This window comes from Lepisosteus platostomus, chromosome 1 (genome assembly GCF_059453375.1).
Source record: "Lepisosteus platostomus isolate fLepPlt1 chromosome 1, fLepPlt1.hap1, whole genome shotgun sequence".
Taxonomy (NCBI): Eukaryota; Metazoa; Chordata; class Actinopteri; order Semionotiformes; family Lepisosteidae; genus Lepisosteus; species Lepisosteus platostomus.
Genome location: NC_142611.1, coordinates 1,843,793 through 1,864,032, shown reverse-complemented (window position 1 = coordinate 1,864,032; position 20,240 = coordinate 1,843,793). Strand labels below are relative to the sequence as shown.

Genomic DNA, 20,240 nt, shown 5'->3' with positions numbered 1-20,240 from the left:
TACTTAAAATGCATGAAGTTCTATTTTTCAGACTGTCAGAATGTGCTGTTCCCCATTATCAGAGAGTGGACTTGCAAACAGCACACTGAATGAAAATGAAGGAAAAAGCAGAGAATCTTTTCATGCATTTAGCATTTTAATGGATTCTGGAACATTAATAACTCTCAGCTTAAAGCTGTTTAAGAGGGAGATGCAAGTACAGTAGCCTGTGCCTGGGTTTCTCCATGTGGCACAACTACTGTAGAAACAGACTTTATCTTGAAGCTGATATTAGATTAGAAACTGCTGCGTCAAACCTGGGCCTGAGCTACCCAGGAGGCCACCGAGGCTGGACAAGAGTGAGCGGGCCAGGACAGGCTTGGGCTTTGTATTATTCTGGGGTTTGACCCACTTCTTCCCCTTCTGTGTCCACAAATACATCTGTTTTTCTTTTCCATGTACCAATGCTTAATAACCTAGCAAATGAACGAAAGAAAGACAAAGGCTCCACATATAAAGCAAAACAAAAATCATGTGGAATCCAGAAACAATGTTTATTACAGTATTAAATAGCGTTCCTTTTACATGATGGATTAATTGACTTTCTTTAAATTGCAGTGCTTCGAAACAGAAATAAACCTATTTATAATTCCTTATTTTGCTTTTGTGGAAGGATTTGTTTTAAGGATCATAAAGATATTGCATCTTGTCAAAACACATGCAAACATTTTTTTAACTAGTAAGCATGGGCATTAACTTCTTGTCTTCTTAATTATCTGGAGAGCCCCTCAAGCTGGTCATTTAATTAGAAAGCTGAAAAGAAGAATGAAAAAAGTAATTTATAATTGTGTATAAATATATGTGGATAAACGTTAGGTACAGACACAGCCTTAATGTTACCAAGGAGACAGTGAATGAATAAAAATACGTTTTTAAAGAACTAAAATTAATCGAGCGTTTGCTCAAAGCATTTCAGTTGTTCTTCATGACACTGATAAAATGTGAAGATACAGAAATGTTGTCTCACCTGTAAGGATAACCATGATACTTCGATCGAAAAATTGACAGCAGGAAACTGAAGAAAAACACAACCAAGCCGAGACCCACAAGGCAAATAACTGAAAAACCAAAAACAAAAGAGTTGATACTATTGATTATTCACAGCACTACACACTCATTATAAAGTACACTAGAATTACTGATCTCAGACCACAGCGAAAACTGTTAGATACTGTGATGTTAAAAGTTTGCAATGTTCATTTTCAAGTATCAGCCACATAACCCAAAAGGGATAATGCTGTGGACAAAAGAAACATTTTGATCTCCATCATCCCAGTGTCAGACAGATATAAACTGTTTGCAGATGGGAAGACCATGGTGACTCTACCCATGACTGGTTGGTCTGCCAAGATCTCTCCAAGAGCAACCGAGAACCTCACCCAGGAATCACAAGGAAACCCGATTCAACAGTGCAACAGGACCTGCATGCCTCTCTCACTGCATCTAATGACAGTTCTCATGCCTCAATCATGAGGAAAAGACACAAACACTGGTTTTCATGGAGGATAGTCAAGAAGAGACCAGTGAGCTTTCAAAAACCTTTTCTGTCCTTCTCAAGTTCACCAAGTAGCACGTGGATGATCCACTAGACTACTGGAAGAATGTACTCTTTACAGACGAATCAAAAGTTGAACTTCTTGGTCACGCTGAGAAATGTTTTGTGTGACAAAAACCAAACACTGACTTCCAGAAGAAGAACCTCATCTTATCCATCAAGCTTGGAGGTGGATTGGAAAGCCTGGAACATCGGATTGGGGCTGCTTTGCTGCCTGAGGACCCGAATGGCTTGTCATCATTGACAGAACAATCAATTAGGCTGAAGCTCAGCTATAAGTGGGTCATGCAGGAAGACAATGATCCCAAACATACCAGCAGATCTACAACAGAACAGCTGAAGGATAAATTTCACATTTTCAATTGGCCAAATCAAAGTCAGGACTTAAATCCCACTGACATATCATTGTAGGACCCTGAAGAGAGCTCTTCAAACAAGGAAAACCTCAAACATCACTGATCTGAAGCTCTGCAAGGAAAAATGGGCAAACATTTCTGAAAGCTAATGCAAGCTCAGGGAGCACCACTGATTACTGAATCTAAGTGTTTACATACTTATTTACATTAACATAATTTTTGTTGGACCGTTTTGAAAAATAATTCAACAATATCTTACGTGTTGTGTGTTTAAGGTGTTATTTGTTCCTCTTTGATTAAGACTTTTGTTAAGATATACTTTAAAGGTACCAGAACAAGGACCAATCTAAGAAATTTACAAATATTTTCTTGGCACTGTAATGGTTTGAAATTAAACAAAATGGGACATCACAATGTTTATATACTGTATGCTGATACAGATATCAGATTATAGAAAGGTATATTTATTCACTGAAAACCTCTAGTGGCATGCACCTGGCAAATGAATAAAGTACAAAAAAAGCAAAACACTCATTAGTAATGTTCAGGCAACACTATACCATAATTTGCAGGGACATTCAATTTTCAGTTTTCATAATGAATGCAGATTTTCCATTCACAAACCTTTCTTTGTGTTACTTGTGTATGTCTGTACAGTATACAGTATATAACTTTTCAAATGTTTTCCACGAAATTCCTTCTTAAAATTAATACCCCTTTTTTGTCTCCTCTTTTCCTTGAAAGCAATTTGCCCAGCTTTGGAATTTGTGGTCCACTCTTTCTCCCACACTTTTTTAAGAGATTAAGTTTTGTACGTTTCACTGTGAGACAATGGGATAAACTGGCATTTAAAGCCTGAACCATTTCACACAGCTTTCTTCTATACTGATCATGACATTATTGTGCCTTATAAATTGGCTATAAATTATTTCATACTGTACATGATTGTCACGTGGAAGCCTACAGGCAGACTCCTAACAAGTTTGAGCCGTTTTTTGCTATGCCACACTGCTTACAGAGGCAAACAGCAATATTCATTTTCTTTCATTTGTGATTGTGCGTGGGTGGGTGGATGCAACACAAACATTCAATATTGATAGAAGACAACCACAGAACAGTATGTGAAGAAAGAAAAGGATATTGCTCTTGAGGAAAAACGTCCTCACAATCATGTGTACTAAAATGTCCCAAATATTCAGTCAGCTATAAAATTAAAGTGAAGAAATTAACCTTTATAAGTGACGTTTTTTTAGAATTATATACTGCATGCAGTAGGTGAAAAGGACAAAAGCTTATACACCATGTTCTGTGATGGTTTTGCCCACAACAGTACCGTCTTCATGGCTTAACAATCAAAATATATTAGATCTGCGCATCAACCATCATACACCAGGAAGCACACAACTTGGTTTAAGTTCAACAACAAGCTTTGCCTGCAAAATAACAAGTTAAGGTTCATGCGACACGTAAAAGCAGAAGGAAGAAACACAACGTTTCGGTCATTGAGGTTTCTTCTTCGGGTGTTTCTTAGTCCTGGTACAGGTGGTCTTCAAAATGATACTTCTGCGACTCCATTAAGTAGTACACTTGTAGGAGGTGTAAATATTAAAAAACCCGATATTAAGAATCAGGGTTCAAAAGTGAGACGGGTGTGTTTTCACCACACAGGCACTTCATATACAAACCTTTCATTTATGTATGTCTGCTGTGCCGTGGTCTGCTAACAATTTCCCTCTCTACTGATGTCGGTGTTTCAAAGCTCTTCAGATGGGTAATGGCAAAAACAAGCTCTCATTCACAGAACAAGCAGAGCTCATTACTTTTTATTTAATATAAAAAGTTTTTATATTTTTTATATTTATATTTTTTATATATTTTATTTCATATTTTAGCATTTAAAATTCTTACAAGAATGAAGTATTCCATGCACAGTAGTACCTTGCAATGCAATGTTCTTTTTATTGCTGTGCATTGAAACCACATGTACAGACGTAACTACTAGTACACTCCATCTTGTACTAAGCAATTGTGTAATGCATTGACTGCCAAAAATATTGTTAAACTATAATTATTTGATAAATATATCTCTTCTAAGTTGATTAAACATTCATTCATCCTAGCAAGAGGCAATTACAGGTGTGAATACCTAATTTCCGCTGCTTCACAGTCGTCTATAGAAACACAGAATTAAGTATTCACAACAGTGCGTCTTAAAATAGTTAATTCACTCAAAATCAGAACTAGTACTTGCCAGGATGAATGAGTGTTCAATAAACGCAGAAGTTCTATCTTGTAATAGATGCATTTTTAACTGTATCCTACCACTCAAATCACTTTTAAGTGTGTGAACCATTGCCAGGGCATTCAAGGCAGTGGCAGGAGGCCTGTGGAAAACGCCGCAGTGTTCCTCATTGCCCATGCAGGCCTGGCCAAATAACTACGCCATCGAAAGATAAACAAATTTACCAATCCCATTCTCCTTGCAGGCAAGATTCAACACCATAATTACAGTTTGGAGGGCCATTGAGAAAACTGTACTTCGCCGAGTTTAATAACCATTTGTTTGCTGCTGGCTTCTCCTTCAAACACCCGCTTGGGTGCTAACCGACATAACCGTTATTGCTCACAACAAACATTTTAATTGCAAATGACTTGGAAAAAAAAGTGACATACTTCTGCGTTTGCCAACATCCCCTTTCGAAGTGGCAGCCTCATTCAGAAGAACCATCCCCATGGTGATTGCAGCATCTGTAGCTGTTGTCAAGGAAACAACGGTGCCGTCTAACGGGATCTTCAAAAACAGATTTCCTGTTTCAGTGAACTTGTGCTTCACATGTGCTGTGCTTTTCAAATGTACTGTACATGTACACAAACGTCTAAGACACCCGAGTCTGTGATCAGTTTCAGTGTGGTACTCTGTATTAAAAGACAATGAAACAGGTTTAATACTGGATTTCAAGTGTTTCAAACTTTCAGGTGTTTTTGCGTTTCAATGTTTCACGTTGCTAGGAAACCACATTTTTGTTGACACCCACTCAGAAATCAATGCCAAGGAAAGAGGGTCCCAAGAAAGCAAAATAATTCAACAATATGGTGAACTGACTCAAGTACTTTCAGCATGTTCAAGAACACCAATGGCAAAAATAGTTTCTCTAAAAACCGAAAAATAAGCCCACAAATAAGCTCATACAAATGAAGATATTTAGCAGTTAAAATGTTCACAGAGCACATTTTCACAGTCCTTTTCATGTCGTCCTGGCCAAAAACTGTGAAAGTGATTTACTGTATATTCAGCTCCCAGGGAAATACTTTCAATAACATTTTATTCACAGTTATTAACAACTGAGTAATGACTCGGGGTCTTGTTCACGCGTGATGGGACAGGAGGGGATTGTGGGATTGACCTGCGGATCGCTGTAGGGACTGCAGTAAGGTGGACTCTGAACCGAACCACACTGCTGGAGCGGGGAGCCGCGTTTTCAGGCAAAGCCCTGGGTTGTCGGGTTGATCTGCGTCCCCATCCTCACCTGTGGGCACGCAGGGTCCGGGCAGTGACTGACAGGATGAGATCGCCGGACTGCGAGGAACTTGTAGTCGAGTTGCTGCTGGGCTGGATCGAGCAGAAGCCAGCTGAGGTGCGGATGGGGAGGCGGATGCAGCCAGGCACCTCCCACTGGGAAGAGACCCCAGGGCAGACCCAGGACATGCTGCAGGGACGATACTGTATCTCTCGGCTGGCCTGGGAGCCCCTGAGAATCCCCCAGGAGGAGCTGGAGACTGTTGCTGGGGTAACAGAAGCCTGATCTACTGCTCAGCCTGTTTCCACCGCGACCCTCACCAGGAGTAAGCTGTCAGATGATGATGATGAGGAGTTTTTCACATTCTTGTTCAGCTATAGCCAAATATCAACCTCTTAAATTTTTATTTAATTCATATCTGTCCTAATTTCAGTCCCACACAACTTTAATTATATTAAAAACCTGAGGTGCAGCTTTTTTTTAAAGACTACCGATTCACAGGTAAAATATACAACTATAATCAGCTCAGTAGCTAAAAGTGTTCTAATATTTCATGATAAATAATCTGTCTAGTTATTCTGCTAATGACAGATTACAAATCACCTCATTGTTGGTTATATGTCAAGATAAAAAATCAGTCATTAAAGTGACCATTAAATATTTAAAAATTAAATTAATGGCACCTGATCTAAACTGACTATTGGGATCAAAAAATAAACCATAAAAAGTTATCCAGTTAACCAATATGAATCTGCTTTATCATAAATCCTTTATTACTGGGATCTGAGGTTTGTTGCCAGTTTCCAGAACATTTGAGCTAAGGGGAGGGCACACCAACCACCTAAAATGATTATTGCCTGATGATCAACTCTTGCCTGCTTCACTAAAAGCACCAGGGCCACCCTGCTGGATCCTGGAGAGCCAGTGTGTCTGCAGGCTTTCAACAGGCTGATGAGGCTTGGTAGATGGCCGGGTTGAAATGAAAATCTGTAGACTCCAACCAGGACCAACCAGTTATCTCTATATGTCTATATAGAAACGTGAGTGATTGAAAGAGTTTCTACTGAAAGACGTCTAAGCACAGTGAAGTCACCAAGGGATCAAGTCGGCAGTGCTATGAAGCAGAGATAGTAGTGTTACTTTTCTGTCTTGTTTCGTAATCTGATCCCGTAATTGTCCCAGAGCTCCAAAATAAGGGATGCCATTTCGCAGAGTTCCTCTGGGACACACGGTGAGCAGCTCAGTGAGTGACGTGTTGAGGAGCTGAGGGTTTTTACAATCTTAATGTCCCAAGGGTTTTTTTTGTATGAATTCTTCTGTTCCTAATTCAGGTAGACAGCACACCACATATTAATTATCCCCTGTGTTTTTCAACTGGTTAGTGTCTTGTAACATTAAATCAAACAGTCACACTGCATCTTCTTGTAAAGATTAAAGAAAACACATCACGATCACGAAGAAATTAAGACCCACTTTACTGCAGACAAATCAGGGACGGCAGGAACATTGAAAGAAAGGAGCTTCTCGTGGGTGTGGCTCATGTTATTTCCTTAATTAACACATCCTGCACGGTGAGGATCCAGATGACAGAGACGTTCCGCAAAGGGCAACAGTGGACGGAAGTTTAGAATTGAGGATTGGGATATTTACACACTGATCTGAAGAGCAAGACAGGCAAGCAACTTCAGATAAACAGGCTGACAATCTCTACCCCGGCTGTGTGCTGCCAGTTTCATGCTGAGGACTCCACAGAGCAGGATACCAAGGCTGCGTGGGACACAACAGGCCATCATCACACCTGGCAGCGCACGCCTGTGAGTTCGGTGGTACACAGAGCACAGACTGTGGACTAGCGAGCAGCGGAGAGATGCCATCTGGCCAGATGAATCGTCCTGCACCGCGTTCTCCACAGACGGATGGGTGCAAGGGTGGCACCAGCCTGAAGACCTCCGCGGCCCCGAGCGCCCGGGTCCTGCAGCGAGCGGCTGTGGTGGTTCTGTAGAGTCGTGGCACTTCCCTGGCGCGGACTGGGCGCGCTCGCTTCCCTTCGGAGACCAGGGTCAATGCTGCCCGCGGTCTGCGGTTTCCGAGCGATCATCTTCGATCCACAGTTCTCCAATTCCGGAATCAATCGTTCCTCCCCCGCTGGGAGGGGTGTTTTCCAGAAGGACCATGCCCCCCCCCCTTCCACGGGGCATGTGTTGTGGGGGATGAGCGTGACGTTGATGTTATCTGTATGTCACGGCCATCTCGGTCACCGATTTTCCACCTCCATCATCCAGGGGCGAACTGACCGATTTCTCAACGTCTTACTCTTCCTGTGGAAGAACTGTGTCACATTCCAGAGCCTGGCCGCGGCGCATACAGGCTCCACGTGGTGGTCCAACTCCTTTAGTGACTTTACATCAGTGTTTCCATTTTTCTGTTAACTGCCTCTGCCTTCTTTGAATATTTGGTTTATTTGATCACTTTTAATAAAGTGCAAGACTTAATTGTACTGAATATTGGGCTTTATTATTATTTAATAAAGCAATACCCGATACTGCTGGCATAGGTGGCTGTAATATGTTAGTAGCTTGTGTCTAAAATACTTGCTGTCACTGTAAGACTATTTTTTCCTCTCTAGCATATCTCTGTGCAACTTAACAAGTGACATATGCCTTCAGGCAGCTTTGGCAGTGAGGATAACTACTTTGCTAATTAACTCATATTCACTTAACCCGCTTTATTGATCGGAGTTCATTGATAGCCAAAGTGTTAATTGACTTTTTGAGTAAAACTGTAGCGAGAAGCAAGAAGTGTATGGGGGTTATTATTACGTAGCGAATACCCTTTTCTATTCAAAATAACACAAAAAAATGTTGAAACTAGCACGGCTTAGATTATGAATTTAAAAACGGATTTAAAATAAAAATGTTTAAGAGGTAAGATAAGATTGCATCCAACACATTTCTCTAAAAAATGCACTTTTTGCCATGTTTTTGTTGGAGCTCAGGAACTGCTTTTTAAAATGGAAATCCAACACCTGAAAAAGCACAGGTAAGGTGTGTACACTGTTAAATTACTACTGCTGTTCTGAAGATGAGAAATGCTAAAATTCACAATGTTTCCACGTTTTTTCTCTTTCAGAATCCATTGCCTCACAAATTCCCTTTATTTTTGTTACCCTTCTCTCTCTCTGAGTGCCTGTCTCTTTAATTACATGTATTGTTGTAGAGTAATCACAGTTGTAATAGATAAGATGCAGCTAATTAAGTTGTTAGTAATCTATATTTTGCATATATTATAACTTAATCTCCTGACAAAATAATTCCTTGGGACATTAAGAATAATTAATGTATCTTAACTCTGTGAAGCTGAATGTTCAATGTAACAACACATATATTCTATTGCTAAATCTTATAATCCCCATGACACAAAATATAATTTAAATACTATTTAAAAGGAGCACACCCATAAGCATTATTCTTGCTAGATAAACTACACTTCAGTCTAGCAACCCATCGCATACACTGAGCATGTGTTTTTGTCTACATACACGAGATAAACTCCTGTCTCTCTCACCACTGTAAAGGGACTACAAAGCACCACTTACAAATGACACATATAAGGGCTGGACTACCAGAGGATTCAATTATATTTTCATGGTTCAAAGTTGCACGAATTGATGGAAAATCATGGGTTTTGTGCTGAGCATAGGTACACCTGGCACGAACGTCTTAAGCATTGAGGCATTTTCTAGCACTAAAGGACATAAAAGGCAAGGAATATTCTGCACAAAGCCTGTCTACCCTCACATAGTGTGAAGGCATTATGAACTGTGCCCGTGACTGACGGTACGGCACCGGGCACACTTAAGATAAATCTTGTTGGAGCATCAGGGCTCTGGACTTGTAACTAGAATGTTTTGGGTTCAGATCCCAGGCGAGACACGGCACTGTTGTAACTTCACCTGAATCCATTCAGGCAAAAAAAACCCAGACAAATTTATAATTGGGTGCGAATAAGCACAGTAAGTCGCTTTGGAGAAACCTGACTTTGCAGATGGGCTGGATTTGAGACGCAGCTGGAAAATGAAAGTGAGTAGAGGCCGGAAACCACCTGCTGTGGGTAGACGTGTCACAGCTGTGGTCCTGACCAGCAGCCGCCACATTGACCGCGGGACCCCAAGAATTCAGATACGGCGTTAATCGGGATAGCACCACTGAAACAAGACGGACGGCACGATGCTGCTCTCATACTCCTCCTCCGTGCTTGAGCGCCGTGCCCAGCGACCAGCAGTCAGCAGAGCGTAAAGCTCCGTGCACAAAGGCAGCAGGTGCTTCATTCCTGCCCGGCGGACCTGCTGCCCCGCGGAGCCCCTCTGCGTTGGTCTCCCCACAGTCCTCGCTGTCTGAGCGGACGAGCTCCAGCAGAAACAGGCGCCAATAAAGTTAATGATAGCAAGGATTGAAGGGAGCTTTTTCAACTAAATGTTTGACGTGAGCAACGCAAGCAGCCGAGCTCGCCTTCCCCTCCGGTGCTCGGACTTATAATACTCTCTGATGGTGCTTGCCAGAAAGATGTAAATACCATAGCAAGCCTTCCTCTCTTCTCCCACACCCCTTCTCCACCTGTGCAGCTGCTCACGGTTAATATGCCTCAGCTGGGGTCCTGACTTCCTCGTCCTCTGGCCAGGAGGCTGAATCTCAGCCAGTGGGTCAACCCAAAGATTCTTAAACCTGACGTCTCCATAAGCGTCCTTAATGCATTTCCTGTTAGGTATTGTTGGTCCTCAAGAAACAGCATTACGCTTTTCATTAAAGTGTACTGTATTTCACACAGAATTAAAATTGATTGAGGAGGTCATGACAAGTTTGTGGTGTACCGGTGTGGGTCAGAGATATTTCCATGTGTTTGGATGGATTTTTACACACCTTCATACTGAACACTGAACAAAAAAAGCCACATGCAGCAGACCTGGAGAATTTTAGTAATTTGACTTTATATGCTTTCTTATCAACAGTATATTTTCCACTCAAGTAAAAAGTTTTCTATGGGGCAACAGGTCACACATCAAATGTAAACAGGTGAAAACAGTGTAACTGATAGTTATTATTGCTGATATTATTATTATTATTATTATTATTATTATTGTTGTAAACCCAGCCAATTCATACTGCAGATCTGAAGTAGGCTCTTAAATATGATTTCATTCCAAAGCTTGACACAAAACCTGAGCTAAGATACCTTCTTTTCATTAATGTGGAATTTCCTAAAACTGAACTCATTCAATGCAAACAGAAAATCATTATTAACATAAATTACCTTTTAAACCCTTTGGCATTTTACATCCTTTAGGATCTCATCCATGACAAAACTGTTTATTCTGCGTGTTTGTGTTTGCAGTTTAATGCTGTTTTTATTGCTTCTAGGTATCTCCGGAACAGAACACTCCTGAAATCAGTCACAAAATGAATAGAACTTCACTTCTAAATATGCTATGTATTATTCCACAAACACTTTAATAAAACTGAGTTGAGAGATGCATCATTGCTCTCCAAAACTTTAAATCTCAGATTTTTCTCAGAGCACTTTTCTACTTAATAAACTTTAATACATACACATCAACATCAACAGGTAGATGCAAAACTAACGTGAGATCTACAATTATCTGCTAAAATAAGTGTTTGTTCTTAAATATAAGGAACAGATTATCTCAAGTCACCGAATGAATAATGTTTAATTTGCCTAAACTATATATTATAGTTTAGGTAAAAGTGTCTAAGTGGTTTGTCAATGTTGTCGAGTTATTATTACAGTATGCTACTTGTTTAAGCAATAAAGTCCTATTTTATTGCTGTGAAAGTACAGAGACTTACCTTCTTTAATTAGCTACAGTTATTTCACTGTATAGGTCTATGGCCTTGAGATGTGTTTATGAAAAGGATACTCAGCAGAAGAATGATGTGAGATTCAGCGACAAACTGTGCTTGGCTGCTTCCATGAATGTAGCTCTGTCAGAGAGAGAGAGAGAGAGAGAGAGAGAGAGAGAGAGAGAAATGAAATTATAGAAATTAAACACAACAACCAATTCCACATCTCCTTAAGTGTAATTTAATGTAAAGTGATTTTAGTTGAGCAGAGGAAATGACCATGCCTGTGTCTGAGAGTGTGCAAGCATGCATATTCTTTGCAGGTGATCCGATACTGTACCTCAACTGCTCTACGGCTAAATTGCCCATTTTTCAATCGGTTCTGCAATAGCTTGCATCTGTGTACAGAGCTACACCGTGGTCAATTTTAATTATCCACATGGTAATGTATTAATCCTATTTCAGTACTGTGATTTTTTTTCAAATTAATTACCTGTCACTTTGGATAAATGTAAATGACTATAGCACTGTTTGAAAGCCATCGCTTACAGTAACAGCATAACGTCTCATCCTGGAAACAAGGATACTGAATTGCCATCAACTGGGCTGCATGTGGGCAGCACGATCGTCCAACAGTCAGGACTGCTGCCTCGCAGCGCTGGGGCTCTGGGTTCAAGTCTGGACCTGGGGTGGCGTCTGCCTGGAGTGTGTATGTTTCCTCCAGGTGCTCTGGTTTCCTCCCACTGTCCAAAGACTTGCTGGTAGAGTAATTGGCTTCTTTGAAAAGTGGCAGTGGTGTGAGTGTGTGCACATCTGTGTCTATGTCTGCCCTGTGTTGGCCTGGTGTCCCATCCAGGGTGTATCCTGCCTTGCGCCTGTTGCTTGCCCGGATAGGCTCCAGCTCCCCCGTGGCCCTGTACCGGATAAAGGGGTTAGAGAATGGATGGCTGGAGAGATGGACTGAGTGTCAACTGTACCAAAGCATGTTATGTAGGCCTCGGGACAGGAGGTGCCAACACAATCCCAACATAAAAAGCAGGAGAAACAAGGCCCCAGACTCCAGGGGGAAAGTGACTTTGAGCCAGCTGCAGAAAACGGAGACTGTGAGCTGACAGAAGACAATCGCAGCTTAAATGCTGAGGGATAATGCTAACTAAAAGAAGACAGATTACAAACTGATTTGCGAATTCCCTGTTTCAGACAATCTCACAGTCGTGAAACTCGGATGCACCTACAGAAGCTGCACGCTTGGAGTCCAGCCTCAGACACGAACACAAATGTAAGACACTTTTCAAACCAAGGAAAAAGGCTTTTCCTAATGAAAAGGTTGTAAAATGGATGATCACTCAATTTCTTGCATAACTAAAATGCACTTTTCCAATCAGCAATAACGCATAAAAACCCCATGGGGCTGTAATGAAGGAATTAAATCAGGGATCTTTTCTTGCAATTAATTTTTTTACAGGTTTCTCCCTTGTTAATTGATTTCTGGTGGTTTAAAATGTATTTAAAGGGTCAAATATTCCCAAATCCCTTTAAAGCAGTAGGGGCCTCCCTTCTCAAGCCAGCATTGCCTGGAGATAACTGGATAACTGTGGATCGTGGGCCTCATCAGGATGCTTCTCTCTCTTCGCCATTTCCCCATCTCTCATAACCAAGCCGCAAAATACTGGGTTCACGTAAAACTGAGGTTATTATCAAAGTATATTAAAAAAACAAGTTAATTGTAACTCCAAACACATTAAAGGAAAATGCTGTACAGTTCCACAATAATTGTAGCAGAGTATTCAGATTATTTGCGTTGCTAAGGTAACGACGCATACCAGACAGCTTGATTGTTACTCTAAGTAGATTACTGACATTACTTCCAATTATTTTTCATACATTGCATATTTCAGTATCTAAAAGGCATGTGCACATTATTAATTATTTTTAATTTGTTCTTGCAATGACTTTACCACTTCCTTTAGAAAACACACCACATTAACAAACCTTAAACCAACAGCTGAGGCAGAGGAGTCTAAAAATTCTCCCTGCTAATGACTGCTTAATTGCACTGCACATTTTTAACACGGCCTTGCTTCAAGAGAGATACAGTATTTCAATATTTCACCCAGAGCACAGACATATTTGGAAACATACTGAAACATTCTGACAGTATTTAATTCTAACATTTCCTAAAAGTAAAGTGGAACACACCTGCAGAATAGCTGCCACAGACTCTACCCATGGAAACTTCATGTTTGGAAATGAGCCTCAGACACAAAAGCAAATGTAAGACACCTTTAAAATCAAGGGAAAATGCTGATGTCCCCAACAAAAACACATTGTGTTCCACGCCTAACAGCGGCTTGTTGATAACATTTTAGAAATGGGCATTATTTTCACACGCATTATTCACCGTGCTCCTCCAAGCACTGTTACAACGTAGATTTGACAGGTTTTTCTCGAGTTAAACTCGGGACAAGACTGAGGATCACGGCTCACACACTCCTAAAAACAGCTTCTTGAGGCTGGCAGTACCGGAGTTCGAAACCTTGCGGTTGCTTTCAGCCCTCAGGGGTCATTCAAAGCCCCCTGCAGAAGCACCCCAAGGGTATGTTTTCTCATCAACATGCCATTTCCAGGTCACACTCCTTGCTCTGCTGATACAGAAACGGACACATGGCTTTATGTAATGAAGACCAGGCTGCTGCGCGGCCTTACTGAAGTGTCTACAGCGCCCTGGCTTCAGTGTGTCATGGGCTCTGCATCTTGTGTGCAAATTAAAACTATTCGGCATCGTTATATAACCTACAGTAATCCTACAGCATGTTAACTGCACGGCTGTCTCCCTGGCTGCTGAAGTGGACGTTAATATTCGCCCGGCACGTGAGGCACTGAACAGTTATCTCAGTGGACTATCGGCTATCTCAAGGACTTGAGGCATCCAGTTCTTAACCTCAGCCCAGATATCATCGGCAGCACTTCAGAGTCATATGAAGCAGGACCTCTCCTAAATGCAACCAGCTTTGGAGTCTTCTGGGATGAAAATCTCTATATAAATCCATGGAATTGTTTTTGTTAATATTATGTTAAGTGATTTCAGTTGAAAAGCGCTGATCAAATATATTTTAGTGTGACAAAAGTATTAATCTTGCAACTATGCTGATGTCATAATTTTGTCATCTCACCCACCTCTGTTATATATCCCGTTTTTGTTAATATTGTCTTTAAGAATTATCTTCAGCATGAAACACCTTCTGTTCCGAAGTTTTCCATGTGCAAAGCATTTCAAACCAAAACAGATGTTTTGTTACCGACTTTATTGCATATTACTTTCACTTGTATCACTACGGAGAGGACTTCATAAAGTCATTTTTTAACAGTACAGCCGGGTTCCAATTTAAAGATAGCCTTTCATCACTTTGGCTAAGAATTGTGACAATGTCTGTGTATTTTATACATGTATTTGATAAGCACACCATCTTCCTGGCTACAATGCTGATTAAAATACCAATTACAGCATTTAATTATGAGGGATTGTCTTGTCAAACTGTTTCTTGCTGCCAGGTACCGAATATGTACGGGTGGATGCTGTGTTTTGGTACCTGTGGGGGTGTGTATCTGTTTCCACGAGTAGGCAGGCGGATTCGTGATGGCCTTGAGCAAAGGAAGAGGAAAGTTTGTTCAAATATTTTACCTCTTCAGAAAAATAAAAGTATACTGTGGAGAATGTGCTTCTCAAAATGGCAGAAAAGTAGAGGCATGCAACAGTATCTTCTGCCAACAAGTTCTATTCTGATATGTCCAATCAAACAATTCTCATTATTGAATATTCAACTTGCTATAAATATTATACTGCTCATTATATCATAACTGTTTTTCAAAAGCTTGTAAGTGCACTGTCTTCCATTTTTCAGGCTTCTGAAGTAATTTATGCAATGTTGCGTGCAAATCTCCTTCACACTCAATGAATTTATGAATAAAAATGCACAGCAAAATTATAAGGCTCTAGAAGGGCTTCCGCTGGAATGCTTTTTAGACACAATGAGGGACATTTCTCTTTGGAGGGGCCCCTAGACATTTAGCAGGTCAGGGGTATGAGGGTAGAAATCCCTCTTCTTATTTTAAACTACCATGATAGGGAAATTGAAGCAGGAAAAAAACCTGAAACACTGCCTTTAAAATATACCATATTTTAAAAAAATGATTAAATGGAATACAATTAAAGGGCTTTAAATAGAACGTAAAATTGCATATAATACCTACAGTGTTACAGTATACTGCATATTCCTTACCTGTTCATTTTAAAGCTTTTTCAACAGACAGCAAGCAGCCTTGCCTGGAAACAGCAGGCAGCACCACTGGCAGTGTGGCGCGTGATCACGGTGAGGTAAAAGGGGTTTGTTCCAGAGATGTCATGAAAGGACCTACAACTATTGGCAGGTGTCTCAATCAGATCATTCAATTTCAGTGTCAAAGATCATATTTCGTGATCCAGACACATACTGACTAGTACACACACTTACCTTGAAATATCAGTATAATCTGATTCCTATTCCATTTTTTAGTCACCTTAAGCAGAAAGGAAAAATACCTCAGCTACATTCTCAGACATACTGTATATGTATAGGCCCATAAGGAGAGGCAGATACCATATATGCCCATAAGGAGAGGCAGAAATATATCTATTTTTGTCTGCAATGTAATACAATAAAGTTATTTAATAAATAACAATGGATCACAAGTCTATGGATTTTCTATACAGTATATGGATGATTTAAGTACATTTAAAACATAGCACATCAGGAGCAGGTGTATCAGTTAGTAACGTGTGGCCATTTGTTTTTTTATCACAAATACTCAACACTCAGCCTGGAAAAACAGACGATTAAAATGAAATTAAAAACATCATTGTTTAACATTATCCCATCAGAAAAATAAACGAAAATTGGTGACTTTGAACAGGCGTATCTAAAACGAGAAGGGACACCCACGACAGTTAACTGATACACACTTCTGGCAGACAGTGAGGTTATAATTAAGCAATAAGACACAACCAGATGAACAATGGTACCTGCAGAGTCTCAGAGGATTCTCAGCACATTCAATACCTGTAGTTGATATTTTTTTAGTCTGTGTTAATTTAACAAGGCTGAAGCAAGCACAACAAACAATGTTGTCAAACAGCAGTTATTAGTTAATAAATCACCAAAAGCATGATACATGTTTTGCAATGTGATGGTACAGTTGGAATAATGAACTGCACACTATAGTTGAAATTGTCACGACACAAATGAAACACTGGCACTATATTAAGTTTTGCCTTGATCATTTAGGGACAAGCAATGTATTTTGATTTTAAAGAAACTGGTCTCCAAAGAGTAGAAACAACACCAAATTCAACTGTCCAATACTGCTATACCAAAAACACTACGTACATTTCTAACGCACTGAGTACATTGCACTACAACATAAGGTGTTTTGGTGGGTCATAACTGGCACACAGGTACACTGACAAAAATAGTGAAAGAGTTTTTCGTTTTCCTTGTTTGCGATCATAATAAATTAGACTTATCAGGAAGAATACTTAACCGTAGCAGGGGTCAGTAGGGGTCAGGTAATTGTGTCTTGTAAGCAAAATTAAAATACTCCGTTTTTAGAGCGCACAGGTTGTTTAATGTTCCTTTGTATGAGAAACTATGGCTACTGATAACTGCTCCTCGCCAGCTACTTTAAATAGCTCAACTCTATGCTAAAATATAAAAATAAAATAGCTACAGTATGTGCATTCAGCTCCAGCTCCATGAATTTATGAGAACGTTATTATTGTATTGCCCCATGCTGTCTGTATCTGCGATCTCTGAACTGATTGTTGTTCTAGAAGATTGTGACACCTACATTAAATGAAGCTTGTAGTCATTCCTTTTCCTGTTAAATTCCATATAAGTGATTTGGGACTGCAGTAATTGGGAACAATGTCTCTGTGAGTTATTTTCCAGCACTAGAGGCAATTCAATTAACTTCAAGAACAGCCCACATTAAATTTTAAACGTGGTATATCTGTTCCTGCAAACAGCCACAAGTACATCCCAAAAAGGATCTAATAGTGAATATATAAATCAAGTGTTCTTTACTTAAATATATTACAGGACATTCAGTTCTGGATTCTAACTGCACAGAATAACACATATTTACATTTATATAGCAACTACAAAAATGTGAAATTGCGTTCATCAAACCCATAATTTAATTTAAAAACTTGATAATTAAAACAACACCTTTTAAATGTTATTTTAAAAACCTCCAAAATCTCTGCTTCTGAACTGCATGGTGGTGCATTCCGCCCATAAAAAAGAAACAGGTGTTCTATAACTTTCTACATTGATTATGAACTTAGTTGCTTCTCCTCAAAGATGTTCCACGTCTGTAAAAAATTATGAAGAAAGTTATGCTATGTGTTATGAAACTTGGCATAATTCTTCTTACTGTCACTCCGGCAAAGTTTATAAGGCCAAATTAAATGGTAAAGGCTGGAATATATATTTTTTTATTTCTTATTACCCACAGTTGTTGAGCCTAATCTATTTCTTGAGGAAAAAAAATCCAAACAAAAAACCCCCTGCAGCTTATATAAAATTTGAAGTTAATAGAAAGAGAATTTAAATAGCACAAGAGAGCTGCAGCCCTGACCTCTCAAGCCCAATAATCCAGGCTTTCATTCCACAGACGTTCCAAGATATTACGAAGCCCAAATTAAAGCATTTGACGCAATCTGCTCACGAACCACCAGGTGCAGACAGTAGCTGCGGGTGCCTGCAGGTTCCTTTTGGGTGCTCAAAGGGATTAAGAATATTAATAGGATTATTAATGTCATTACACCCTCATACTAACTCATTATGCTGAAACGTCCGTTTAAAAACAAACCTCATCTGATGTGAGTAGAAAACAGTGCTGTCTGCATCCCAGAGGTTCTGGTAATATACTGTACAGTATGTTACTGGAAGAAAATGTAGTTTTCCTTTTATTAGAAAATTACAATTAGAAAAACAAATTGCAAATGTATCTAGCAGAAGAATGCATTTTCCCCCTCAAATGGGTTTGGGAATTAAGTGATCTTTATAGGCCTTGTCATACTTGAATGGCAAACACTCCCTTCATTAAAACTCCATTTGTTAAAGATCTTACTGAGCACTGCTGCCCAAAATGTAGTTCTCATTATTGTCATTTGAAGAAAGAAAGGACAGAACATGTCCATTGAGCATTTTGTTCAATAAATGAGTGTCCTGAATATTTATTGCAAATTATAGCTCATTATTTTACAAATGATGTACATAACTGGCCCATAACAACAGTGCATTGCAATGACATTTTTAAGGCTGTACTATTAGCAGGTCTCTCACATAAGGAATAATGGCATGTGTGAAACATTTTGTATTACAGCTATTTTACATATTTGCCAAAAAAGAACATATTATTCGTCTAGAGTATATTTAATTAACAAATACCTTGAGGATACAATGAACATAATTTTTCTGCACTTTTTCTCTCATCTGCATAATGCACTCATATGCATATTCTATTACAGTACCGCAACGCATGTAGTGCTCAGAATCCTTACTGATCCTGACCACAAGACCCAAAGCCTATCAGGAGCTGGCATTTACACCAACCTGTAGTACAGGAAAGGCATATTCAAATGAGAGTGCTTCCCACATCATGAGCAAAAAGTCACCTTCCTGTCACGTTGGTGACATTGTAGCTGTTACAGAAACGCTATTTTGTTTACAGTGACATTTGCCACACATGAAAAAACTCAACAGGGACTGAAGAATGGCACTGTAATTGTTCTTATTTTTAACCTGTGGACTCCGTTTTAACCATAATGTAATGTTGTTGAAATTCTGAAACAAGAAACAGGTGGGGACAGGTGAAAAAACTACCTGGAAGTGCATTTAGAACGGAGAACCCAAGGCATTTCTTTACCCAGAGAGTTGCGGGAGTCTGGAACGAGCTACCCAGCCATGCTGAAGAAGCCGTCACCTTTCAAGAACAGCTGGATGATGTACTCACAAAAATTAACAACTAACCACCAAAGGGGATACATGATGCTAAATGGCCCTCTCCCATTTGGAATGATTCTTTTGTCCTTACGTAAGCTAGATACATAAGGACGAGTGGTGACTCTGCGGCTCAGGATCTGCGCCTGTGGTAGGAAGGTTCCCGGTTCAAATCCAGTGGCCAGCAGAGGAATCCTACTCCGTTGGGATCTTGAGCAAGGCTCTTAACCCCAGCTGCTCCAGGGGCGCTGTATAAATGGCTGACCCTGCGCTCTGACCTCAAGCTTCTCTCTCTGTCTGTGTCTCATGGAGAGCAAGTAAGGGTATGCAAAAAAAACTAATTCCTAATGCAAGAAATTGTATATGGCCAATAAAGTGATCTTATCTTAAAATAAGTTCCTGACAGCCACTTGACACTCCATGCAAACGCTGCAAAGGAACAGCCGATTTCAGTGTTATCGTACCAAGCACAACATTTCTTTAAGAGCTGCAACACCTGCTTTTCACCTTTAAGGCAGCAAAACGGCTACAAACAGGACAACATGCCAACAGGACAGGTAGAGCGACAGCCTCACAGCCCTTGGGTTCTGAGTTCTCTTCCAGAAAGGTGTGGGATGTGCAGGTTCACTCCAGGTGTCCAAACTGTCACTATGAGCTTGTGTATTCGTGTGTGCGTGCTCTCTGCTACGGTGTCCCATCCAGGGTGCAGTCCCGCCCTGTGCCATTGCTTCCAGAATAGGATCCAGGTTGCTGCAGCCCTTCACAGAAACAAACAGCTCTCTAATAATGGGAAAAATGGGACTAAGAATTGAATCTGGGGGGTGTCCATCAGACTTTTTTTAATAGTAACATCGCAATTCTTAGCTACGCATTGC

The 20,240-nt window shown here is 40.1% G+C and overlaps 1 protein-coding gene across 1 annotated transcript in view; it reads right to left on the bottom strand.

Annotated features, from left to right (window-relative positions):
* Positions 1-514: 514 nt before the first annotated feature.
* Positions 515-20,240, bottom strand: part of tusc3 (tumor suppressor candidate 3) — a 74,534-nt gene continuing 54,808 nt past the window's right edge. The window contains exons 7-10 of the mRNA XM_088633925.1: positions 11,401-11,464; positions 4,624-4,698; positions 1,007-1,097; positions 515-792 (exon numbers count right to left, since the gene is read on the bottom strand). Of these exons, the coding sequence (XP_088490051.1) occupies positions 777-792; positions 1,007-1,097; positions 4,624-4,698; positions 11,401-11,464 (246 nt within the window). The 3' untranslated portion in view covers positions 515-776. The remainder of the gene's footprint in view (positions 793-1,006; positions 1,098-4,623; positions 4,699-11,400; positions 11,465-20,240) is intronic.